At 41.3% G+C, this 25,630-nt stretch overlaps 4 protein-coding genes across 5 annotated transcripts; 2 read left to right on the top strand and 2 right to left on the bottom strand.

The window, feature by feature from the left end:
• Positions 1 to 416: 416 nt before the first annotated feature.
• Cct3 (chaperonin containing TCP1 subunit 3) lies at positions 417 to 2,848 on the bottom strand. Its single transcript, XM_076375756.1, has 4 exons — positions 2,692 to 2,848; positions 2,532 to 2,593; positions 1,092 to 2,229; positions 417 to 1,006 (listed from the first exon to the last, which is right to left on the bottom strand). Exons 1-4 carry the CDS (start codon positions 2,726 to 2,728, stop codon positions 591 to 593), a joined length of 1,653 nt encoding a protein of 550 aa, XP_076231871.1. The 5' UTR covers positions 2,729 to 2,848; the 3' UTR covers positions 417 to 590.
• Positions 2,849 to 3,523: 675 nt separating this feature from the next.
• Dhps (Deoxyhypusine synthase) lies at positions 3,524 to 8,773 on the top strand. 2 transcript variants are annotated; one of them, XM_076375757.1, is made up of 8 exons: positions 3,524 to 3,645; positions 7,085 to 7,291; positions 7,372 to 7,646; positions 7,716 to 7,934; positions 7,997 to 8,189; positions 8,279 to 8,382; positions 8,446 to 8,571; positions 8,635 to 8,773. In XM_076375757.1, exons 2-8 carry the CDS (start codon positions 7,186 to 7,188, stop codon positions 8,731 to 8,733), a joined length of 1,122 nt encoding a protein of 373 aa, XP_076231872.1. In that variant the 5' UTR covers positions 3,524 to 3,645; positions 7,085 to 7,185; the 3' UTR covers positions 8,734 to 8,773. The 2 variants fall into 2 exon arrangements, with proteins under 2 accessions (XP_076231872.1, XP_076231873.1); XM_076375758.1 differs by lacking the exon at positions 3,524 to 3,645 and adding an exon at positions 6,883 to 6,915.
• On the bottom strand, positions 4,141 to 6,460 carry LOC143177303 (protein regulator of cytokinesis 1). Its single transcript, XM_076375171.1, has 3 exons — positions 6,413 to 6,460; positions 6,369 to 6,371; positions 4,141 to 6,320 (listed from the first exon to the last, which is right to left on the bottom strand). Exons 1-3 carry the CDS (start codon positions 6,458 to 6,460, stop codon positions 4,332 to 4,334), a joined length of 2,040 nt encoding a protein of 679 aa, XP_076231286.1. The 3' UTR covers positions 4,141 to 4,331.
• Positions 8,774 to 9,180: 407 nt separating the features above from the next.
• Positions 9,181 to 25,630, top strand: LOC143177012 (uncharacterized). The gene is made up of 3 exons (XM_076374735.1): positions 9,181 to 9,492; positions 13,238 to 13,320; positions 24,644 to 25,630. Exons 1-3 carry the CDS (start codon positions 9,397 to 9,399, stop codon positions 24,789 to 24,791), a joined length of 327 nt encoding a protein of 108 aa, XP_076230850.1. The 5' UTR covers positions 9,181 to 9,396; the 3' UTR covers positions 24,792 to 25,630.

Here is a 25,630-nt window from a genome sequence, read left to right as displayed (position 1 = left end):
ATAGTATTAGAAGCAGGGAATAGGCCAACAACTTTTTGCGATATTCCGTTAACGTTCTATTTATCATTCCGTTGCATATAGGGGAAAAAAATTCAGATGCTGCGATGCAAGTGGTAGGCAAATGAAAGGTCAGAAGGTGAAGTTTAAGCAGTTTGTATTGCATACTTTTATGGTATATTAAACATGTAGTAAAACAATAGCGTTTACAAAATACACCGTTGCTATTTATATACATGTATCGATCGTTGATTTGTGAAATAGATTTTTACTTTCGCTGGATTTTTGCGTGAACATGCTACCAAAGCAGTAAGTTGATTACTGTGCTTTAAACGCAGGAATATCATATCGTTAACTTGTTATAGTAAGGAAGCGATCCATTGAAAATGGCATATAAAGGTATGCAATTATGCGCATCGTTCTTTAATAGCTTATCAAAGTACTTTTATTATATGAAAATGCATACAGAACAGGCAAAGAATGCTTTTCGTGGACATGAATCGAGGTTTCAATAAAATTATCGTGGACACGAGTTATTTAAATGTTAATACAAATAAAAGCATTTCGAGCTCAATATAAATTTAGCGCTTTTATTATTCTTTCATAGCTTCTTCTGCCACTTGTGCAGGAGGAGTGGGTTCGTTATCTGATTTCTTCTTTTTACTTCCTGATACAATATCGTCGATTCTCAGCAAGAGAATAGCAGTTTCAATAGCAGTTTTGTACGTCTGTAATTTAACAGCCAATGGCTCCCAAATACCACGTTCTTTCATATCTACCACTTGACCAGTTTCGCCGTCGATACCCCATGTCATTCCTCCTGTGGCATGTTTTGCGCGTAACGCAGTCAACGTTCTAATAGTGTTTGCTCCACAATTCTGTGCAAGAGTTCTTGGAATTATTTCTAACGCTTGCGCTACAGCTTTGTACGGCCACTGCTCTACACCCGCAAGTCCTGCTGCTTTTTCTGTCAATAGTCTTGACACTGCCATTTCCACTGCTCCTCCACCTTTAATAAAAATCATTCCAATATTAATACAATATAATGCTGCAATATGTACCATAAGTATTTGTAGCAGTAAAATATTAAGTACCTGGTACTAGTTTGGGTTCAATAAGAAGGTTCCTTGCAACATGAAGAGCATCCTGCAGATTTCTTTCAGTTTCATTCAATACATCTTTGCTGGCACCTCTCAGGATTATAGTACATGCTTTAGGATCTTTGCATTCTGTGATAAAGCAGAAGTATTCATCCCCAACCTTTTTGATTTCAAATAGACCAGCTTTGGTACCAACATCCTCATCTCTCAATTCTTCTGTACGATTGACAACAGTTGCGCCACATGCTCTTGCAATTCTGTTGATATCACTCTTCCTCAATCTACGAATAGCAGAAATTCCAGCTTTTACAAGATAATGTTGAGCCAAATCTGATACTCCTTTTTCAGTGATGACTACATCAGGTTTTACAGATATAATATCTTCACAAATCTTTTTTACATGTTCTTCTTCTAGTTCTAGGATCCTGGTGAAATCAGTGTCTTTCATAATCTCTATATTGGTTTGAGATTCTCCCTTTTTGTATTCTAAGGGACAATCCAACAAAATTATTCTTGGATCTTTAATATATCGTCTCATTTTTGGATGTGTGACATCTTTATTGAACATTACTCCTTTAAGAACAGTGCTGTCTTCAATGGTACCACCAGGAATTTTTTCCACTTTAGCATACCGCTTTATGTCTATCTCCTTTCTACCATTTTCTTCAAGCATGACAGTATAAACTGCATCCAAAGCAATCTGACATGCTAATTCAGACCAACGGCCAATAAATTTAGTTCCCACACATGAATTTATGACTTGAATCAATTTGCTTCTATCATTGCAATCCAAGTTCATGCTAACTTGTTCATTGAGAAATGTCACCATATCTTCCAAGGCTTGACGAAATGCTCTTATTATAACAGTTGGATGCATATTCTGCTCTAGAAAAGGTTCTGCAGTGGCCAAAATTTCTCCTGCCAATACAATAACTGAAGTAGTACCATCTCCAACTTCTTCATCTTGAGTTCTTGCTATTTCTATCATCGACTTTCCAGCAGGATGTTGTACAGTTATTTCACGTAATATAGCATTTCCATCGTTCGTCATAACTATACCACCCATTGGGTCCATTAACATTTTTAACATTGCTTGTGGTCCAAGACATGTTCTAATGACATCTGCAATTGCCTTTACAGAACATTTTAATTATAAAAAACTTACTCATTACTCTTACAAATAAAAATAATTTATTAAGAAAGCCTAAAATGAAACTTCTAGAACTTTGCAATTTAGATTAAAATTGATTATCTCTGATAATATGATAATTACCTACAAAAAACACTTTTTAATATGTAGTATATGAATTATTAATATTACTAGACGTAGTTATAAATAGTATTAATCAGTTGTTTTCTAAAGAAAAATACACGTGGGCGTGCCGATGACTGAAGACCTTAAAAGGTAAATACGTGAATCTGTACTGGACTTACCTTGCCGGCTTGGATATTTTCTCTCTGTACTTTACGACCGGTATCCCGTTTTGTATTCTGACCTGCGATAATCAAAGCACACGACATCGTGAGAAAGAAGCTTCTCAAACCGAAAATTTCTAAACAAATGAAAATTGAAGTCGTTATTGTTTTAACTTACTCAAAACAACGATCGGAGCAGCCCCTGGCCCGAACATTTTTTCTTGATTTTTTTAATAGATGCTTTGACAGAAAACAACACTTAAGTACACGCCTGACTTTTCTAGAAGAAAATGAAAGACGAGACCTTACAATAATTGGTTAGAAATATACGCGTGAGAATCGAGTGAATAGTACTATAGTAAAATACACTTTAGGAAAGTGTATAGTGCCAACAAATTCGAGAAATGTCCCTATCGTTCCGAATGCTCTGATCGTTAGTAATTTTGAATGTTCTGGAATAAATGCCTTGGTCATAAATAAAAAAACATGTGATACTTTTTAAATTTAGTGATGACATTGTAAGTTTATATTTTTTTCAGGAAATAATGCAATAAAATTGTGCATCACAGGATCGTCAAAAATGGAATTTATAATATTGACAGTCGATAGGTATCGCATTCAACATTATCGACTTAGTTTGAAATTAATTTGTAATCTGGCTTACTGGCTATCCTCTGAAAGAAGGGCCTGCTAGACTAGCCCTTACTGCGCTTCTTGAAGTAGCCCTTGGTCAGCTCCTTAGATCCATTTCACTAGTTTTTTATGCAAGTTCGATCGAAAAAATTACCGAAAATTGAAGGTAAAATATAAACTAAAAATCATGCATTTCCTGAATATTTTTTAAAACGTATCATTCATTTATGTAATTAATCTTAGAATCTCCTTAGGCTATAGGTTTTTAAATTTCAAATAAACATAATACAGTACTACAAACCATGTTTTATTTTACTACATGTATATGTTAAGTACACAAGTGCTGTTGCTAGTTGGCTACATTTGTGTTCATAAAATTCAGAGACAATAAGCAATATGTAAATAATTTTATAACTTTATAAATTATCTTCAAAAAATTACATACAAGAAGCGTTCAAAAAGTTCCTCGTTGCTAACGCACGATTATAGGTACAAAATGGTAAGGAACCTCCTAAACATTCCTTATATAACTAAAGTTTTCAAATAAAATATGAGAAACATTACACAAATTTTCAAACATGCAATATATTAAATATTTCGTTTAACGACACTGTGCTTTTGTTAAATATGTACATGTCGTTATTATTAGTTACACTAATAAACACCCCTATATTAATAATAAAGATGAAGTTTTATTTACAATGTTATTTCATAGTTACACTAATTTGTATACACAACAATTTGTATTATAATTCATACTAAAAGAAGTGCATACAGAGATTGCAGTTAAATATTAAAATATGAAAGACGGATTAACAAACTAGTAATATACATACAAAGAAATAACATGAATTTATGTTATTTATATAATACTTCTTTATATTATATTACAATATTATTATAGCATATTGATATATATAACATAATATGAGTGCATATTAACATATTACTATATAAAATAAAGGAGTATTATATAAGTGCAGGTATCTAATATAAATACATAATACACAATTGCCTAAGTTAAGTAATTCTTAATTTCTGTAAAATAACTGTACTTGTTACTCTTATGATACTGTGTAATTATAAAATTAAAATATATAAAAAGTATGTTCTTGTGCACGAATATTAGCAATCATCTAAAAGGTTTTTCATTTTTTTTTACTTTGCGATTAAAATATAAAGACTTTAAAATATGATAGGTAAGGGTGTTGATACAGCTGCCAGCCTCGATGGTTGTGCAGCTCTAGGACTACGGGGTGATTTGTGTAACTGTGATTGTGATAATTTTGGCGTGAGTACTGTAGGCGTTACCGCTACCGGTATATTTTTCCTTAATGGTTTGATTGGCGTTCGTATTGGTGTCCTCATTTTTGACTTGTTTGCATTTGCCAATACTTGTTCTGGTATTAATGAACTGCGTAATTCTCCTCTCTCTTCTAAATGCTCCTTAAATTGGTTATACGTTGTGTCTACACCAGTTGAATTTTGCGATACAGAATTTTCTTTCTGATTTCCTTTAACTGTTTTCTTTCCTGAGTTTAGTAACTTCTTAGAACCTTTATCACTTTTTCTGATTTTCGATCCATTGGCTATTATGCTCATATTCCTACGTTTTGCTGAAGTATTTGGAGAAGGACTAAACAACAACTTCCTTTTTGAAGAACTCAGTGGCGTATGTCGACGTGTACTTAATATAGTTGGTGTCTTTTTAGCTGAATTTGTAGCATTTTTCCTTGATGCACTTAAAGTTATTTTTTTTACTGATTTGTCTTTTGCTTCTTTTCTAGCTTTCTTTATTGTTTCTTTTTCTTCATTTAAATGCTCCCATGATTCTTTTAATAATTCTTCAACTGACATTCCATTTATAGTAAATACCTCCCCATGTACCTGTTCATATGCATTTATTAAACCTCTTAATTGCTCTTCTATTTTTGGCAATTTTTTTTGTATTGTTTTACGTTCTTTTTCTTCCATAAGTAATTGACCACCACGATTATAAAACCGATCTGGATCATTTGCACGTTGCAATAGTTCTTTCATCTTTGTCCATAAGTTGTCACGTTCTTCCAGGAGTTCAAATATAGACTTATTGGCTTCATAATATTCTTGTAATCTCTTTACTTCAAGTTCATGTAAAGTCAATAAATCTTCTGTATATGTTTGACAACTGAAGTAATTAAACTTTCTTCTTTGTTCTTTACTGAATTTACACATGTCCCATAACTTTGTCAATTCAGATCTTACTTGAGACACATATTTTGATATATTCTGTCTTCTCTTTTCTTTACATCGTTCTAATTCTGCTTCTAATGCATTTATAGTTGCAGCACTGTATCCCATATAACTACTGAGAAATGATTGACACATGCGTTCAGGTTCATCAAGGTGTTTCCACAATGCAATTAAATCCTTTTTGATATCCTCTACGTGTTCCTTTGCTTTGTTTACCTGATGTTTAAGTTCATCCTGAAGTTCCCTCAATTTGGTCATATTATTATTCGTAAAGACAAAGTTTTCACTGTCTTTGTAAACCAAATACTCAAAATTAGAAGATGGAGATATGCCCAAATCATCCATCATTCTAACAATTCCTCTTCGCATTTCCTTAAAAGTAGATTCTAAACGATTCTTCTCTACTTCTTGTGTTTCAAGATACAGTTTAAGACTATTAAGTTCTTCCTCTGTAGGTAATTTTTCTTCTATGTTAACAGGTTGAGTGCCTAATGCCTTACAAAGACATTTCTCCTTTGCAAGCAATTCTTTCAAAACTGTCAGGCGTTGTTCCTTACAATACTGTAATTTGTGTAAATCATCGCTCAGTAATTGCTCTATTTCTTTTAATGGTAAATCTTCATAACCCTTAATTTCTATTTCAGTTCCTAACTCTTTCGATAACGTAGCTACTTGCTCCATGAGTTCTTTAACATTGTTGAGTACTGTTTCCTTCTTTAACTCTGACTCCGCAACCATATCACCTAACAGTTCACTTATATGGTTCAGTGCCTGCTTACAATATATAGTACGAGTCTCTTCGTTAAATCCAATTTCTTCCCATATTTTATGTAAATGGGATAATGTACTTCGAAGATTTGCAAAAGTTTTTTGTAGTATGGGTTCCCAATTAGACAAGTCGGCCATTCTCGTATTTTCTTTCGTACACGTTTTAATGAAAGACTATGACGACCAGCGTTTACTAAAATAAGTCACAAAGTTTCGTTAGACTTTCTTCTGCATTTACGAAGTACGCGTTATACAAAGAACAAAACAATTTTAACTGGTCGAGACACGATTGACCGTTGTTCTTTTGAATTCATATTCTACTGCAACGCCACTACGGTCATTCAGGTACTTGTTGGTCCTTGCGTTACGCTATGTTCCTTTCCCTTTACAGTTACGTTCTTCTGATTGGTTGGAGAGTGGTGGTTGGTGGTGGCCATTGGCCAATCACACGACAATAAATTGAATCTTAAATTGTTATCTTAATACATTGAATATCAATTAAATATTGTTAAGTATTAACAAAATTTCATACAATTCTGAGTACAAACTTCACAAATTCGTGATTTATAAATATTTGCTCTGACATATGCGTAAATTATTATTATTTTGTTTATTTGTGGTTTATCATATAATTAATTTTTCTTTATCATTTAAATGTTGTATATGTATCTTGATAAAAGAAATATTCATTAGTTTCTTAACTTTTCTGCGACACTTGACAGTACTACAAAGTATCCTGTATTGTATGAAATGCTTTATCACGTGTCGAGTTAGTATATGACAGTTAATGCTAGTGCAATAAACGTAAAGTTATTTAAACAAACGACTGTGCAATTTGTACATACATAATAAATAAGTCAATCACGAATTGATATTTTAATAACGTGTTTATATGAATAAACAGAAATAATGTTACGAATGTAGCGTTTACTTTTTAGGTTATATATGTATGTAAACATAATGCGCGCATAAAAATGAAAGTATAAGAAAGAAAGTCATAAAAGTGTAAGGAAATATCGAAGACAAAATCGACTTGAAAATGAATAATATTAAAGAGAATTCACATGACAGTGTTCCAGAAGATCTCAAAAATGCTGTATTAGTACACAGTTCTCCTCTTCCACCTGAAACACCTACAGTGAAAGGTGTTTAAAATCTCTAAGAAATCATAAATGTCAATAATACCATAAACAAGCAGAAAATAATTGTAAGATTGATGTTTTAGGATATGATTGGAATGAAGGAATTGACTATCATGCATTGTTCAAAACATATAAGAATTCTGGATTTCAAGCAAGAAATTTTGGATTAGCTGTAGATGAAATTAAAAAAATGATAAATGTTAGAAATATTCCACTTGAAGAAGATCAAATTGATATTTTGGAAACTGATGACTTTATCAGAAGAAAGTCTTCATGTACAATATTTTTGGGGTATACATCCAATATGGTTTCTTGTGGAATTCGAGAGACTATAAGGTTTCTTGTACAGCATAAAATGGTTGGTACAGATATTTGAATACCTTATCATTAATCATTACTAATCCAAATATATATATCCATGTTGTAGGTTGATTGCATTGTTACCACAGCAGGTGGTATAGAAGAAGATTTAATAAAGTGTTTAGCACCAACATATATAGGAGATTTTCATTTAGAAGGCAAACGTCTTAGAGAACTTGGTATTAATAGAATAGGAAATTTATTAGTACCTAATAATAATTACTGCCTATTTGAAGACTGGGTTACACCTATATTAGATGCAATGTTAGCTGAACAAACAGAGAAAGTATGTGTTTGAAAAAGAGTGGTATTTCTTGAAAAGGAATTACTTTAGAACATGAATTTTAGGGTACACTTTGGACACCATCTAAAGTGATTGCTAGATTGGGTGAAGAAATTAATAACGAAGACTCAATTTATTATTGGGCTGCAAAAAATAAAATTCCAGTTTTTAGTCCAGCATTAACAGATGGCAGTCTTGGTGACATGATGTACTTCCATTCTTTTAAAAATCCAGGCCTAGTCATAGATATAGTCTCAGGTCAAAATTTATTGAAAAATAAGATATTTTGAGATTTATATATGTCATCATAAAATATTAACAAGTGAAATCTTTCTGTTACATAATAGATCTTAGGCGCCTAAATACAATGGCCATGAAAGCAGTCAAAAGTGGAATAATTATTATAGGTGGAGGCGTTATAAAACATCATATTTGTAACGCCAATTTAATGGTAGTATTAGATTCAGAATAACAACATTAATAACTTATTTATGAAACCTAAATTTTATTTCAGAGAAATGGTGCGGATTATGCTGTGTTTATGAACACATCTTCAGAATTTGATGGGAGTGATAGTGGTGCTTCTCCTGATGAAGCTGTTTCATGGGGAAAAATTCGAGTCCACGCGAAACCTGTAAAAGTAAGAATATTTGTATATCAATATTAAAAACATCAAACTACAATTAACCTATTAATGTTTTAGATTTATGCCGAAGCATCTCTGGTATTTCCGCTACTTATAGGCGAGACGTTTGCTCGACATTATCATTCCACAAAAGAAAAAACTGTATCAGACGTTTAATAAAACAAAACTAAATACATACAGCATCCAACAATCCCAATATCGCTCCTAACTTTATATTATTTCTATTATTTTGATATATAAATAGCTCGTTAAAAATCACAGAATTCCTATTCAGGAATCTTTTATCCCGCCTAAAGCGCCACACAACAGAATCCAGAAGAAAGTTTTCAGTTTATTAGATCCGCAAGGTAATTTCAATTACCTCGTAAAATGATCATAAGACTTTTATTAGCAGAATATAGCGCCAATTAAATTACTGTCCATTTCTCTGCTCCATATTTCTACCTTTCTTTTTCGATTTCAGGATCTTTGGCGGCGCGACGCCTGCGCAATGGCAACATTCCTGCGCGGCAGGTGTTGGCGGCGCAGGTATATAGGCGCCGCACAGTGGTTGCTGTCGGTGGGGGTAACGTCGCTTGTCAGTTGTTTTCCGTAAGTCCGCGCTCGTGGACGGGCGCACGAAACCAACCCCCAACCCCTCGTTGAGCCCTCCGACTTTATGGTTTCTGTCCCCGCGGATTCGGACGTCGTGAGGCCGGCGGGCCTAACAAATCAGTCATTTTTCGTGCGCCATCCCTCCTGTCGTTGCTCTCGTCGCCGTTTGCTAAAGTAGTTCCCTGTAAATAATTCTGACGTTCACACTGATCCGTCATCGTCGGTATGAATGATGATGGACGTGGAGGAAACCAATACTGCCTCCACCGCGAGTTCTTCGCCAAGACCTTCCAGCCCCGCGGCAGATTCGACTTTCATCAGGTGAGAATCAAAAAGTTTGTATCAATTAAGGTTAGGGTGCGCGCGATTCTGATGAGGGTAAAGTAAGGCAAGTATAGTCATAGGCCTGCTCAACAGTTGTTACTGGAAGTACTTGTAGAACTTTATCGCTCTGTTCAATGTAGAGAGCGTTTTGCATGTAATGTATGTATAATGTTTTGACATGTGTTTGTGAAAAGGTAGAATTACATGTTCATACATGCTGCAAGTATACCTTATGAGTATTAGTCTCTGCATTGAAGGATCTCTGACGTAATGGCGGTAATTTTTAAAAAGAGTAAATCGAGAGTTACGCTTCGAGGAGTCTTCTCTTATGATTCTATCAGAAAGTTATTATTTTGTTGATGGTAAGAAAAGTTTTTACAGATCTTAGGGATGTTCATTTTGGAGATTTAATTTTCATAATATTTGCATTTTTAAGATCAACACGTGCACGATCTTTTAAAGCATCCCTTAAGAGAAGCTATAGTGCTAGTTGTACTGTGTCCATATTTCTGAAACTGAATGCAACTGTGCAAGCATTACTTAATAATGCAGATTTTCGGGGCACCGCATCTTGTCCCAACATTTCAGGTTCATTTTTTATTTAGACGATTTAAATATACAATTGGTCAAGTGTAAAGTTGAGGCAACAACGAGGGACACTTTGTTGCTTCTTGTATAAAGAATAAGAAAAACGTAGGACACTTTTGGAGTGTAGGTTCTAGTAGACACAAAGCAATGAAAAGTTCAAATGCATACATGTTCGAAAATGTTTTTTAGTTATACGTTATTTAGTTAGTTATTTAGTTATTTCTTATCGCTTGTTAATCAAAGTTTGATATTCGGTATATAATAGTTAATATTAGGTACCTCATATTTAATATTTAGTACTTAGTACTCAGTGCATAATGTCTAACCCGTGTTAAAATTTTAATCTTTAGTGCTCTTTTAATAATAATTCAATTTACATAAAATTCGTTAACTTTCACCAAAAAAATGTAAAATATATGAAAGTATAATTTGCATTATTTTATGCGATAGAAATTAATTCGACCATAGTTGCATGTAACAGTTATTTGAATACTGCATAAGTGTTAGATACATATTCAATATTTCGTGTTCTTTACATATGTATTTATAGCATAAATGCTCCATTCAGTTATTACTGAAAAATGGATTTCCTTCTGCAGCGGTATTTTTATCCGCGACACCTCCAATTTATCAGCCTAGTTTTAACCTCCCCTTGTTCTCTTTTTTCGCCACACGAAAATCCATTTCCATATCTTTCCGTGCCATCTCCAACCGCTCATCATACAATCTTTATTTCGAAATGAAAGTTTTCTCTGGCGGTGCGAGCACGAACTCTGTTTACGATGTTGCTAACTTCTTTTCTTCTTTGCTCGCATACTTTCGGCGCAAGTAATTACCGTTAACTACGTATCTAGGCGGCAGAGCTCGCGGGAGATTCTTTATTCCCGTACTTCCTAGCGCAAAGTGTAGCAACTCGTTCATTATGTTCTTCTATTATGATTTATTAATGTAGACTGCACATTCATGTTATGCCCCTTATTCTCGCGATCTTTTGTGGAGGATCCAACAAAAGTCCATTGTAAGATTTCGTTATACATTATTCATCCAGACTTTACAGTGATTCCGCTATTAGGGTGAAGCAAAAGTTCTGTTAGAAGAATTTTATCAGAAAATCCGATGAAATATACCCTCTACGCATACTCAGACCTTTACCAAGCAATTCATATTACCTCCCTACACAGAAAATCTATTTATTACAGTCGATACACAATCTAATCGAAAAATTACACTGAAAATACAATATTTACGTATAACAGATGCACAAATAGCTCTCAAAGATTGCGATTCATCATCCTTTCAGAAAACAAACCCTTTTCTTATTGAACATCCTTAAGCTATCTTACAAATACTCTCTCGTAATATCGATAAATTAATTTTCTGTCGATCTTTTTATCTCCTTCAAACTTTCTTTTATTTTCTACTTCATATTGAAATCAATAATAAGTAAAAGAATATTCAAAAAAATTAAGTTTGAAAAATATTTCTAACAGCTCTTTAAGGTGTCGCGAGATTTCCTTACAGTGGCTTAACTTAATGTCTCATATCGAATATCACATTACATATCGCATTACAGTGCAATCGATTAACCGTAACCACCATTTAATTGCAGCAGCATCTCGAGTGGTGGATCCTCCGATTACATTCGTAGGGCCATTTAATCGTGGCACGCGTGATTGACCATGTTTGGGTACGGATATTTTCGGTCCGAGCCTCTTCGTTCCACTTACTCGAGGGTAATAATTATCGACGACACTCGGAATAGTGCGAGTCGAGGTACTTACTCTCGACGGTTTCTGTCATCGTCGCTGCTTCGAGTGATAGGGCAGCGTCGTTTGCCGCTCGATAATACGTACTTCGGCTTCCGAAATAGGATATCTATTCATAGAGGGGCTGAGTTCCCCTCCAGATGCCGAGGGTGTCGATCCGCGTCCCATCCTCTTGGATCTATCGGTTATTGATGAGCTTCGATCTTCCTTCAAGGAGCCTCAAAAACGCCAGGAAAATATTTGCCAGAAGAATTTTCCGATCTGTAGACTCTGAACGTCTCTGCCGCGACGATGTCTTTTAGGACATGGCAGTTTGTGTTAATGTAACCTTTTACCTTTTTGCACGATCATTTCGAACGACAAAGTAGTCCTTTGTCGAATTCCCCTTCGATTTTGAGCTACTGGTTTCAGGATATTATTGGAATTAAAATACTTCTTGTTATTTAGGATTTTCATATGTCGAGAAAAGTAATTGGTTCCATGTTGAAATGTTTTTTAGTAAGTAGTCAACATAACATTTTTTATTTCTACCTAAAACTGATTTCATGCTCGACAGAGTACTTTAACAAAATAATGTAGATTAATTCGCTCAGTATTGTAGCTATTTGAGAAGAACAATTCAAATGACAGAAATTTTCTTTTGAGATTTCTTACTTCATAAAGGTAATTACTATAGATACAACAAGGGAGAGTCAACAAGGGAGAATTATAAAATATCTCACCACCTTAGGAATACATAAGGAATACCCAAATTCCATTTTAGAATTGCTTAAATCGCATTGTATGACAAAGCTTTAGAATCGAGGTCAGATTCCTTTTTACTTCACCACAATTAAGCAGCCAAAAACATTTGCTTACAGTAACCCAAATTTTTTAATTTAACGAGGACTTCCTCCATTCTTAAAACGGCTGCAAACTTCAGCACTCAAGTCGACAGAAAAATTGACTCGCGCAAAGACAGAAACCCCTTAAGAGTGCAATCGTTGAGGCACAGTGCTGCGTCGGTCTTGCAATTAGACCGTTGAACAATTAATCTTCGACTTTTTTTTTTTTCTCGTGGCCCGTCCGTTTTCATTTCGGGCAGCTTAAGGGAAAACGCGCGCGCGGCATCGCGGCGCAAATTGAACTCAAAAACTGGGTCACCCCTGATTGCTCGGATCGAGTCAGGGCCGTAGTCAAAGGACCTCTTTTACGCGCAAACAGAGCCGCGCCACACGATAAGAAGGCGTCCCGCGAACAAAATCATTCGGGAGAGGACCGAACGACCCTGGCTCGAGGACTCTTTCGCCTCGATCTTGGACTACTTTCGGCTGATTTGCCCCCTCTGATCTCCCCCTTCGTTCCCTGCTCCCGTTCGATTGAATACATAATAGATGTTTCCATTTCAGCGTGAAGAGGGAGCCGAGCACGGAAGAACCCAGCAGCCCTCTCGAGGCGACGAGTCCTGGTTCCATCCTGCGCAACAACAACGGTGAGTATTTATTATAAATGATCTCGTTTTGCCTTCCCGCCTGCAATTTATGCTCGTGGTTTATTTCGCCCGCGAACACGCGACGTGGCCTTGCCCACTGAGCACCAGCTCTCCGAGAACTCTTTCTAATAATCTTCGTGGTCTCGTTGGAAATGCATACGCAATGAGGGAAGATTGCGATCGATGAGTTTTGCCAAGGAATTGCTGAAATTGCTTCGATGTTACGTTAGCTCTATGATTTGACAAGGTTAGTATCATCTTGGAGGTGTTGATCACTGTTAAATAGTGAAGCAATTGGCTGGATGGTTCGAGGGGATTGTGATTGCTTTGTACTGGAATGATAACCCTTTTCTTAGAAAGAAAAATGTAATATAAAATATATGTGTATGTGTAGAATAGGTATAGTACATGTATAGAATAGATTTTATTAATCAAATTTTTAAATCTTTAAAGTTTTTGAAAAGATAAAGTTTAGGAAATAACTTGAATTATCAATACTTCATAAACTATCAGCCCAGAATGTGTACTAGTGCATTCAGCTTGTACAAACTGACAAAGACTCATTAAAAAGTGATTGTTACACTTGAGCAACTCTGCTCGCGAGAGTTATACAGCTCCTAAATTTGCAATAAAGATCTAATACGTTTTCCGGCACGGAAGTCAAATATAGAACAAGAAATTCCATTTCCCTCAACATCTAAATCATTGACAGACACTTATCAGACTTTCTCCATAAGACACTCCTAATTCCGTCATCGGACTCGCTCCATTCGCGGCGACACGATTTCCAATGCGACAGTTTCTATTATTACTTGTAAACAGAAAAAGTCCCTGCTCGTTTCGCCGTATGATCCAATGGAAATCAGCTATTTCCGCCTCCGACGGTCTCAGGATCGACACCCACGAAAGCACGTTCGAAATCGAGCGCGCCTGTTATCAGTCGTGACTTCGACAGGCATTGGTCAATTCGTTCACGAGTTAATGGACAGCAGGTTCGATGGGACACGATTCTCGGCGGATCTATAAGCTAATAGCGAGTGGACCGTAAGGCGTTATCTTGATTTACTGTGTAGCTTATTCGAAATCGACGTTTGGGATAGGCCGATGACGAATTAATAACTGGCTGGCGCGCGTATTCGAACGGTTCGAGCTAACAAGTGTCCTCAAAGCTCGCTCATCCGTACTTGACACGTACATGGCGAGGCATGAGCCGCCGATCCACGACCCATTTTACCCTTAGGAGTTTGGTATCTCGACAGTGTTAAAGCTGGCGTTAATCTAAATCCAATCACAGCCCCTGTACTCCTACCTCTCCCTAAGTCGTTTGTCTGAACATTACTGGTACATTCTACTGGTTGTATTGCTCCTGTCGGGTGGCAAGTGATTCCTTCGTGAATCAGAGTTTCTGAAATTTGAGTATTTGAGGAATGTTGAAGAAGCATCTATTACAATGCCATATCTTTTTCTGTTTGTTGTTTCTTTTTTATTTTAGAGGTGGTGTACTTATTTCTGATACTGGATGAATAGATAATTATAACTGAATTTTTTGAAAGTATTGTTTAGATAGTAGATTGTAGATTGTAGTTATGACAATTACTACACGTTAGTTCTACTGTAATTTCATGCTATTCGGTGTTTATGATAAAAACACTTAAGTCACATCTTGTTTGCAAGTTTATCTATGTGTTAAACTAAGTCTATTATAACGTTCTATTTCTGTCCTTGCAACTCATACTGGAAGTCCTTACGGGGCTCATGGTTACAACACATTCTTTCGTAAATGGACGATGTACTGTATGCGTGTTCACCTAAATAATTCAAGACCACCCCGTATAGTCACGATAAACTCCATCCCACGATAAGGGGTGTAGGATATCCTATCATCTTATAGGAGTTTGTTTCACACGAGCTAGAGTACCGACCTCTTGAGAAATCTAAGAATCATTCAACTCGATCAGCAATATCAGTAAAGTTAGTAAACGTAGGACTGTACAGGGTGTCCTATAATCTGTCCACTAAACTTTCTGCGACTCAACTGTCCTCAAAACAAAGTAAAGCACATCTGAAACGTCGTTCCCAATAATTGTTCGACAACTAATCACACGCAAACTTTTTCTTCGAACACTCTTTTGTCCCTCTTTAAATCTTCGCCAATACCTGAGAGCCATCCTTCACACAGCTCTACTGTGCACTGCTACCATCGTTTTTAGATCCACTCCATTCTGCATCAATAACACAGAGAGACTCCCAGGGTCCCGTACCGAAAATTTCCATAGAATGGCAGGAGTCTATCTCGTACCTCCTCCACAGTGAAAGCAAGGGATGGTGAATGAGAACCGCTGACCGAACCTGGGGGATGAGACTCCAGCTGTAGCCGGCGTTGGATCGATTCAAAAGCGGCAGCAAAGCGCCCCACCCTATTATGTGTTTTCTTCAACCTCCCCAACCCCCTCTTTACCTTTCCCCTTCCGCTATCCTGGCTCTGCTACTTCTCGCGTTAAACCCCTCGGCCCCCGCCCCCTTGAACACCCGGCAACCCCCCTCGATACGTACCTTTTCCCCGTGAGCTTTCTTCCCCGCCCCACCGCCTCCTTTATCCCCCTTTCTTCGGCCTTCCTTTCATGCCGAAACGGTTTACGCCGAGCCGGAAGATCCTGGCAACCGGAAGTTCCGCTCTCGCCGTTTCGCCCCGCGGTAATTGAATCCCAGCATTTTTTCCTCCCCTAAGACTCCGCCTTTACCACCGTCGAGTATCCAACCCTTTCTGCTCGGCAATGAAACATGGTTCATTCAGGGAATTCTTTCTTCAGAGTGGTGTGGTAGGGGGTCGCCTCTGCTACGATTACAATCATAGACCAGCGTTAACCGAGGGAAAAAGGGGATGAGGGAAGAGGGACGGTAAGAGGGTTCAGATGAAGCACGATTGATCGATCGTTTTGAATTTATTTAAATCGAGATCTCGCGAGAGATGGAAAGCGCGTTCCAGTTATCATTTTTACTCACCCTTGGGGTTCTGTTCGCGGACTTTGTTCCTTTCTCGCAAGTCGCGTGGGACCCGCGACGAATTTATTTCTGGCACGGTGGATGTAGGTGGACGGGATAATTGAATATGAATAAAGTAGATTTAGCAACCGTGCCAGATACGCTCGCTGCATTATTATTTTTTCAACGATTGCCGCGGATGTACAGCGGCTGCATCCAGGGGATGCACTGTTGCCCGCGGACGTGTCCGCGAAAGGATGAAACCGTCGAGACCTCCGGTACGTGTAATGTTTTCAGGACGCAGCCTCTTCGCTATTCTCCCTGGGGAGCAAAATTCACTGAAGTATAACGGATGTGCAGCTTTCGCTGCGGAAATTTGAAGTATCGTGGCACTGGGATATGCGACCTCGATTGAAATCCTTCAGAACGCTTGGAGTATACGGATATTAAAAATTTGAACGAACTGAAAGTCATTTTATCAAGTGGAAGTGCTTGTCTTAAGCTTCTAACAAAATCTTCAAAAATTGTAATTTGTGTGTGTTTAAAAAGAATGATTAGGTAAGTTATTACTAATATGCCCAGAAGATAGAAACATCTATAAGAATTAATATTCGTGGAATAATCCAAACTTTAATCATTTTTACATTTCTCAACATTCTTTTGTTATTCTCAGAAAAACTATGTGTGAAGTTCAAAGAAGCGTATTTTAAGAATATATCAATACTTTTAGATATCAAAAATATGAATGCATAGTAATCTCCAAGATACAAGTGAGAATAAATAATTCTTTGAAAATTTTGAAGATAAGAAAAGTAACTTATTTAAAACAGTTTCTAAATGGTGGGTTTGAGCCCCCCTCTGGTCTTTCTAGTGTTAAAATTTGCCATATATATCCACGTCCAACCAAGAGCTCCATACTAAATCTCAATTTCTCTACACATTCACGCAATCAAACATGCCTACTCGTGCTCGTGCACCAAAGTGGTAATAATACCCAATCGTTCGCTCAAGTGTTAACAATCTCGTCTTGAAAGCCACTCCCGATACCTCGATGTCTAAGCGCCTAGTATAGTCGATGTCGCTTATACCACAATTGACGCCACTCATCGCCAATGGCACCCATCGAAATTCCTCCGTCGCGTCAACCAACGAGCTCCTCCACCGTCCCATCGACGATCCCCTGGATCGCGGGATGGCCCTCGATCGCGGCTAGTAGCAGTCCGCGTAATGTAACGTAAGTAGAGGTCGAACCGATCCGTATATATACGCGTGCGCGCGAATGCAACCGGTTTCCCAGGTTCATTACACCGAGTTGCGCATCTCCTTTCCCGACAAGTGTGCGGTCGTGTGGTCACCGGTGCATTCGACAGACTTTACTTGCACGGGGACTTCATCCCTTTCCCGTCGGTTTCTCCGCCATCTTCCTCGATCCAGCCTCTCCCGGTCGAGTCGATCAGGAAACGCGCGCGATCGTCGTCGCGTTCGCTCGAATGAGATAAGTCATCGAACCGATCGATCGCCTTAACTCGATCGTTCGCGTCGATACGCCGAGGCTTTCCGTGTCGGCCAGCTCCGATAACATCGATCTAATGGGCCATCGCCGATCGATCGACTTCTTCCAGCAATCTGTACAAGGGTACAAGGGACGACAAGCTTCCGTGCCAATCTTCAACTAGCCGCTATGATAGTTTTATGATTCGATCGCCGATGATAGAGTCCACGGTTACGAGGGGTGCTCCCTGGTGTCTTCCAGCTATACCATGTTTCCATTCCCTCCAAGTGGTTGTCGCTCGGAGCCTCGTCGCAACTTCTTGCCAAGTGCGCGTTCCAACCGACTGGTACCTGCATGACGATTCTTAGAGACGAAACGGACTGGGTAACTCGACGAACTTGGCGCTGGCTCGCTCGATCGTTACGCCGGTGTAATTACGTTCGACGACGCAGTACCGCTGGTGGTTCACCTAACGAGTACGACACGTGTCTGTAGGTTGCCTCGCGACGATTAACCCATTCGACCTGGGTGCACTCTGCTTGCCGTTGATAAGATGCAACGTTAAATCACGCCTCGGTTGCAGGCTTCAGTCGTGGACGCTCTTCCTCCTAGTGGGGTGGCTCGTTAGGCTAGATGAATGGGTTCAAATCGATGGGAGTTGACTTGGGTCTTAAAAGGAACTGTCTCCTCCCGAAGATGAAAAATATCGGAGACAGTGTTATTTATAATCTGTAGCGTTATCTCGTTAAACGAATGACTAATACTCTCGCGTAGAAACACCTTGTACAGACGAGGTTCCCCTCGCCTGGTCCCCCGCGAGTCCATCTGCTTCCATACCAGGAACCGGCGTATGTTCGCTTAATTGAATCATCAGAATTCGCAACGAGTGACGGAACCGTAGCCACCATCCGCCCCTCCTCGCCGTTCCCCCATCCCTCAGGCACCTCGCAACCCCGTGTCCCACCCCACCATCGTTCCCCATGTTTCAAGCGTGGCACTGCTCATCAAGAATCTCCCTCTCCCAAAAAGCTCGCGAGCACTCTCCCGCGTCAACTCTCGCGAAATCTTCCTCGCGTTCGTTTTCCCTTTTCCTCGCTCCCCTGACCCACGTAGCAGCCCCTCCCAGCTCCCCCTGGTCAGTTTCGCGAGTCGCGCGTAGATGAGACACGCATAAAGTGCCGGTACAAATTCTGTTTTAGCAGCGGGTCGAACACGGCCGACCGTTCGGCTCTCCCGGCACTTCTCGGTCAATGAACCGCGGGTTGCTGGCGAACCCAGTTGGTCCACTCGCGTCCCCCACCCCTGGGACCACGGTTCGCGTTCGCCCTCCCTCCCCTCCTGTAGGTAGCGTGCCTTGGTCCACGCTACCCCCACCGAACGATACGAACGACACGGCTCACCTCCAACTCGAGCTTCCCCTCTCCCCTATGGTATCGTGCCTGCTCATCCCCTCCCCCCCTGTGGCCCCCCTTGCGATACCACAGCCCCTACCATCTCCAGGACTCACCTCCGACCCAGTCGCTTAATTCTCCCTTCCCTCTTCCTCCGCGTTCACTCTCTCTCTCTCTTTCTCTCTTTCTCCCTCCCCCTTTCTCTTCCCTGACTCCCCTCACCCCTATACGCTGCATTACCATCGTTACCACCTCTTCCTTCTCCTGCCACCACCTTCACCACCACCTCCTCCTCCACCCTTTTACTCGATCCCTCTCCCTCGCCCTTCGCTCCCTCTTTCTCTCTCTCTCTCTCTCTCTCTCTCTCTCTCTTTCCCCCGCGCTTCCAGTGCCCCTTGCCCCCTTCCACCGTGGCAGCAGGCCGCGGAACCCCGCGCTCGGTGGTAGAGCGTGGGGCTACGAGTCGGGCGAGTCGCGCAATGCCGTAACACGTACGACGAAACGCCGGTTTTACTTACCTCACAGGTAAGACTCTCTCGCGCGTTCGCGGAGAGAAAGAGAGGCGAATGAGTAGAGGAGCAGGAGGGAGGGGACGCGGCGATGGTAGTCATGGAAGAGGCAGATATCGCGGGGGGAGCCCGTGCATGCGTGTGTGGAAGACGGAGAGAGAAAGGAGGGAGAGAGAGAGACGCGTGGTCGCCGCGAGTGAAAGAGAGAGGCACGGCTCGCGGGAACGAAGACGGAGCGCGGCGAAACACACAGAGAGAATCCGGCATCGGCACTCGCGCGAGAGCGAGCGAGCCGGCTCCGTATACACCATCGCGACTCGTGACAAACGCACGTGATCGTGATAGGGCAGCTCGCGGCTATCCGCCCGGTTCCATCCCCTTGAGAGATCGGCGCTCCGTTCATCCCCGTCCTTCGACTTGGCCCGCGCCTCGGCCACCCGTCGACCCCCGCGAAACCGTCGTCGCGCGGCCGATCCTCTGCGACTGGAAGACGCGGCGACCCCGTCGATCGTCGATCGCCAGCGAGCACGCGAGGGCCCCGCGAACCCCGTCGGTGGTCGCGCTCCTCGTGATCGTCGTCCGCGCCACGGTTCCTCTCGCGCACGGACAATGATCCCGCAGTGATCGTTACGGAGCCTCGCCGAGTGACATTTCAAGTGTATCGGACCGAGTCGGCCGCTCGAGCCTCGTGGACAGGAGGTGGTTCTCGCGTTCCCTCGGCCCGGATCGAATGCGTGCTTCTCGAGGATAAGGAAGCTGGTCGGTCGGTCGACGCGCGGACAGCGTCGAGCGAGGTGTGAACGAGGCTTTAAAGCGGAACCAGTCACGCTCCGCAGTTTCTGGTGTCGTCGTTCTTCGCTCGCGGTGGCATCGTCCTGTTATCCTGGAAGGACGGGCCGCAGCCACGGCGCTCAACCCGCTGGAAAGTGCGATCGTGTTTTCAGCAGCGTCTCGCGCAGGTAAACTCGTCGAGTGGCTCGCGCCTCTCTTTCCGTACGTCTCGACCGAGTCGCGTGCACCGTGCTGATAGATCGTTGCCGAGGAACTTGCAAAAGATCGTTGTGCGCGCGTTCCGCGGGTTCTTCTGTTCAGCTCAGAGGATTTTATGTGTCGCCAGGGAAGTCGATGGTAGTTGAGGTAGAGATGGAGAACGGGTGGACTTGTTACGCGCGCTGACGATGGGGAGATCGAGATCGATAGATCGTAGAGGGAGATGAAACGCGGTGGTTTTGATTTTATTTGGGTGATTCAGTGGACTCTTGGATTGGTTATTTAGGTGTCATTGGTGGATATGGAGTTTTGGGTGGTATGGGTGTTTGAAAATTTGTGGAGCTAATTTTGTACACGTGTGGTAGCCAAGATGTTTTCGTGCAAATTTTATTATTAGTCAATTGAGTTTTTATTTGTATTGTTGGGTCTTAGTAATTGATTCAGAGCACAGTAAAGGAAAATTAAATAGTGTTTAGGTGTATGAGGTAGGTTAGAAAGGGAAACAGTGTCGAATGGGGGTTCGATGAGTTTTCAGTTTACTTAATTCATTATGCTGTATTAACGTTGGAAATATTAAAGTAGACAGAATAATTGATTCTATGTCTTGTATATTTATTGTGAATCGAATTAAAGCAATTTTAACTTGCCTATTTATATCAGATATATAAAGTTAATAAAGGGGTAAACATTGATTTCCTGTTATAGAGGTTCTTATAATTAGTTCCTTTCAACATGACACATCAATTATTGGAATAGAACTAATGCATTAATCATTGGCAGTTCCAATATTAAACAACAGAAAGGTGCCACTCACAATTACCACCGAATGAGTCATATTACTTAACAGTGACAGACAATTGAAACAAATTGTTTTAGCATCGAATCTTATTCAATAAATGTTCATCACGTGTAGTTCAATCTCTACTTGCATCGAAAAACAAAGCTTCATAAATCATTACTGACAATTTTCCCCGTCTCAACAAACATCATTCCCATGCTGACTTCGCAATCTCCATGCTACGAATACATCGAACTTCTCGTGCATTTTTCGGTCATCGCCCAAAACTTCTGCAATACATTTCCCCTATTGTGACGTCCAATCGACGCATTTAAAACCCCCAAGAGAAAGAAATCTCTATTCGACAATCTGAAGGCTGAGGAGAGAAAGAGACGATCAATGGAATACAAAATTCTACCATTTTTTCCAAACTCCCGCGTAGCACGTGGTGCAACGGGGGAGCCAAGAATACGCGGTGTATCGCATCGGATCCGATTTTGATAACTCGAGGCAAGGTGAACGCACTGACTTGTGACGCAGATGGAACGCGGAACCGAGCAGGCGTTGCAGGAGACAAATGACCGTCTGCGAGGCCGCGAAACCGCCATTCGGGCCAGCCTCCCTCTCCTTCTCACTCTTTCTCTATCCTTCTCCCTTTCTCGTCTATTCTTCTCTCTCTCTCTCTCTCTCTCTCTCTCTCTGTCTCTCTGTCTCTCTCTCTCTCTCTGTCTATCTATGTATCTTCGTCCCTCTCATAATAGTTTCTTTCTCTGAAAGCCGCGGTTTACGCGAGCGATTTGTCGGACAAGGGCTTTAGCCGTGCCCCGTTTCACCGATGCAAATGCTAATTCGCGATTACCCGTTTTTGCCCCGTGCCAAATCGTGATTCACTCGATTTATAAATCATTCGCGGCGGATTATGCCGCGGGTAATGCATATCCCGCGGCGCGTACGCTCCGGCGAGACTTTGAATCATAGCCCCGCGGCTTCTCGCGTGATCTTGCCCCTAGCCGACTAGCGCGGGTATCCTTAGTTCGCCGCCTGGAAAAAGGTGATTGTTGAAACGCGACGGGAGGAAGGCCGGTGAAGCGCAAAGTAGCCGTAATGCCGTGTTATGCTGCTCGCTTAACGGGCTCTCTGTTAACACTCTGCCGAATAATATCGCGCGAGTCGGGATTTTACCGATTGTGAGTCGCGGTTCGCGTAAGGCGAGTTTGATTCGTGTTTATGCGAGTTTAAGCGAGTTTAAGCTCGATTGTTGGCGCAGTTTTTATGGGTGTCGTGGGCTGTAAGAATATGTAGTTGGAGGATCGCACCTGGGAGGATGTACCAAGAATAATTTAGTGTTTTCCGGTGGCTTTGGAAATACAATGTAGGGATTGGAAGTTGTTGACATGGGTTCATGTAGGAGGGCGAGAGTTTTGAATGGGTAGAAGCTTGCGAGGGAGATTGAGATGTTTTTTGTGTTTCTTTCTACTTTTGGTGCTTCGACTTTGTATTTGTCTTAATTATGGCGAGTTTGTGATAGATATTTACAAGTAGTGATCTGAGTATGTATTCTATAGATCTGTATTTTGAGCAGTATGATAATTTCGTATTTATGAAAGTTTTGGTTTGATCTCATTTCCTGTGGTATGAACAATTTTTGAAGGTTGCATTATTACTTAAGGATCGATAGTGTTGCATAAATAGTACTGAAACTAGTGATATTAGCTTCATAAATTAATAAATGAATGTTTTTGGCGAATTAAATAATCTAATTATACACGAGATTTCAATTTTACATTTCTCGTATTTTACCTTTCAAATTACTACTCGTTATAAATGTTTCAAGAGAATTGGAAGGTCCGTCACGTCAAGTTTCTATAATCGAATAGCTTTTATGGTAATCAATTTATCTCGCTCCGATGCTGCTTTACAAGCTCCATCTCGACAATCCTACATTTTGAAAGCAGTAACTAAATATATGTTGGATATTCAAACAGTTTTATAACAATCCATAAAAGCACAGTGATTTAATGCGTTAAGAATCTCTATGTTTCCTTATATCTCCACTATCAGAAAGAACCAATTCGCGCAACCCATTTCGAGCGCTCCTCAAACCAATCGCAAATCCAAAATCATGCTCCTAATCGTTCGCAAATGTTTAATGAATACCACGGCCGCCCGAGTCGGCGGCCTCGCTCATTTCGAATTCACGGCGTAGTTCCGTGGCGATTGTGTCAGACCCCTCCATCGGGCGCAATCTATTTCGTAATACGTCGTCTTATTACTTTCGTTCGGACGTTTATTAAAATATTCCATTGGTGGAGGAATTTCACGCGCGGATCGCCGCGAAAAATACTTGAAACTTACAAGCCTCGGTGTAACGAGCCTCTACAAAAAAGAGAGAGAGAGAAAGAGAGAGAGAGAAGAGTGAAAGAGAAAGAGAGAGAGAGAGAAGGGTGAGAGAAGGTAAAATAGAGGGGGAGAAAAACAGAGAGGAAAAGAGGAAGCGAGAGGCGAGTAGGGAATCGCGAAGGAGAACGCACAGGTGAGAAGGAGAGGATGGGGAGAACACGGAGGGAGGGGGGGTCGAAGAGGGGTTAAGCAGGGGGGTACGTGCTGTCGGAGGGGGGCTGGTGACCAAGAGGAAGGAGGGACGAGCCAGGAGGAAGTCAACGTCCGAAGATTACGGCAATGACATTCGCTTTTTCTCACTCTCCTCCTCGTGTTCCTCTCGGCCTCGTTGTCTCTTTCCTTTCGCGATCTTTTCCTCTTTGTCGAGCTCGCCGCTCGTCTTCGTCGTTGCCTCTCTCTGTCTCCCTAGTCACGCGGAAAACACAGAGGAAAAGCAAGACTCGGTGCCATTCGGCGATCAGTGATCGAATCGCCAATGGATCGACCGAACATCGATTTGCGGGAATGATTTTCACTAGCGTCTAATACGACTGTCGACATCCTCCAATAGGCGGGGACGTCCTTCGGGACTATCTGTTCGATCTCTCGATACTGTTTAGGAGCACGCGTGTTTCCGCGGGGATGTTGGCGAGGTCGAAGGGGAACCAACAGGTAGGAGGGTGGACTAACGCGCGCGCGCGCTGCATGCTGCGGTTTTTCGTTTCTTCCGTCGACCGCGTGAACGAGCCCGTGGTTTCGCCTTTAGTTTCTGATTTTCGTTTCGTTTTGGTTTCTCTTTCAGCGATGGATCACGCGAAAAGCCAAGGGACCACGGATCCACTGAAAATCGGCGGGGAGGGACGCGCTTCTTGCGTTACGCGAAAAAAGCTTTCCCCGTAGAGCGCTGCAGCGTTCGAGAGCGGCGCGGACAGAGAAAAAAGCTGTCGTGAGCGCACGAACGGGGAAGAGAAAAAGGCAGAGAGCGAGAGAAAGAGGGAGAGGAAGCCCGAGAGGAGAAAACGAAGAACTGATCGCGATCTCTGGCTCGACAGCAGCAACAGCAACGAGACAAGAACAGGCGAAGAGAAAAAAAAAAAGCAGAAAATAATGGGTTGAACCCTCGCGTCGTTTTTATTTTCAAGCGGAAACCCGGAGAGCGAGCCAGGAGGAAAACGCGAGGGAAGATAACGAGATGCCGATGAGAACATGCCAGTGCACGAAGACGATATCGCGCGTCTTCACGAACGACGCTGAGCCCGCTCGAGGATCGCGATCCCACGGATTTTCACAGCCCGCGGGCGACTAGCTTTAACGAGGGGCTGTCCTGCCTTTGCTCCGCGTTGTGACACGGTGCCAGTGAAGTGAGAATTCTTTTTTTCCCCCGTTATACGGTGCTCCAGTTGTTACAGTTCACAAACATCCACGACGATTCAATCTTCCCGAACAACACCGCGATACAGACCGTTTCGTCCCTCGATATCCGTATCGCACGTTCGATCGTTCCCTTTCGTTCTCACCGCGATCACCATCGATCTGTCGCGTCGCGAGTAGTCTGTTGGACGCGCACACCGCGTCAAAGAGCTTTGAGACAAGCTGTTATTCTAGCACATCGCGAGAAGCGACCGTATCGCCCCGAAATTAATCCCCTTCAATCGAGCGATAAGGATCGCGGTGAATAGAAACGAACGTCTCACGCCGCGGTAATAAAGCGCTCGTAATCGTATCAGATTGAATAACGCGCTACTCAAGGCTACCAAAAAGCATTGCCCCCAGTCTGGGAACAACGAGA

The sequence above is a fragment of the Calliopsis andreniformis genome, chromosome 3, assembly GCF_051401765.1.
Source record: "Calliopsis andreniformis isolate RMS-2024a chromosome 3, iyCalAndr_principal, whole genome shotgun sequence".
NCBI classification, from domain to species: Eukaryota; Metazoa; Arthropoda; class Insecta; order Hymenoptera; family Andrenidae; genus Calliopsis; species Calliopsis andreniformis.
The sequence above is the reverse complement of the archived record's forward strand: the minus strand, read 5'-3'. Positions and strand labels throughout refer to the sequence as shown.

Bases quoted from the DNA above. Each gene is read 5' to 3' on its own strand.
- Dhps (XM_076375757.1), top strand. From the start codon at position 7,186: ATGAATAATATTAAAGAGAATTCACATGACAGTGTTCCAGAAGATCTC. The intron at 7,292-7,371 runs GTGTTTAAAATC...TTGATGTTTTAG, and splicing joins TGAAACACCTACAGTGAAAG to GATATGATTGGAATGAAGGA. The intron at 8,572-8,634 runs GTAAGAATATTT...TTAATGTTTTAG, and splicing joins TCCACGCGAAACCTGTAAAA to ATTTATGCCGAAGCATCTCT.
- Cct3 (XM_076375756.1), bottom strand. From the start codon at position 2,728: ATGTTCGGGCCAGGGGCTGCTCCGATCGTTGTTTTGA. The intron at 2,594-2,691 runs GTAAGTTAAAAC...TGATTATCGCAG, and splicing joins TGCTCCGATCGTTGTTTTGA to GTCAGAATACAAAACGGGAT. The intron at 2,230-2,531 runs GTAAGTCCAGTA...TGTTCTGTAAAG, and splicing joins AAAATATCCAAGCCGGCAAG to GCAATTGCAGATGTCATTAG.
- LOC143177303 (XM_076375171.1), bottom strand. From the start codon at position 6,460: ATGAATTCAAAAGAACAACGGTCAATCGTGTCTCGACCAGTTAAAATT.
- LOC143177012 (XM_076374735.1), top strand. From the start codon at position 9,397: ATGAATGATGATGGACGTGGAGGAAACCAATACTGCCTCCACCGCGAG. The intron at 9,493-13,237 runs GTGAGAATCAAA...TTTCCATTTCAG, and splicing joins GCAGATTCGACTTTCATCAG to CGTGAAGAGGGAGCCGAGCA. The intron at 13,321-24,643 runs GTGAGTATTTAT...TTTCTCTTTCAG, and splicing joins CATCCTGCGCAACAACAACG to CGATGGATCACGCGAAAAGC.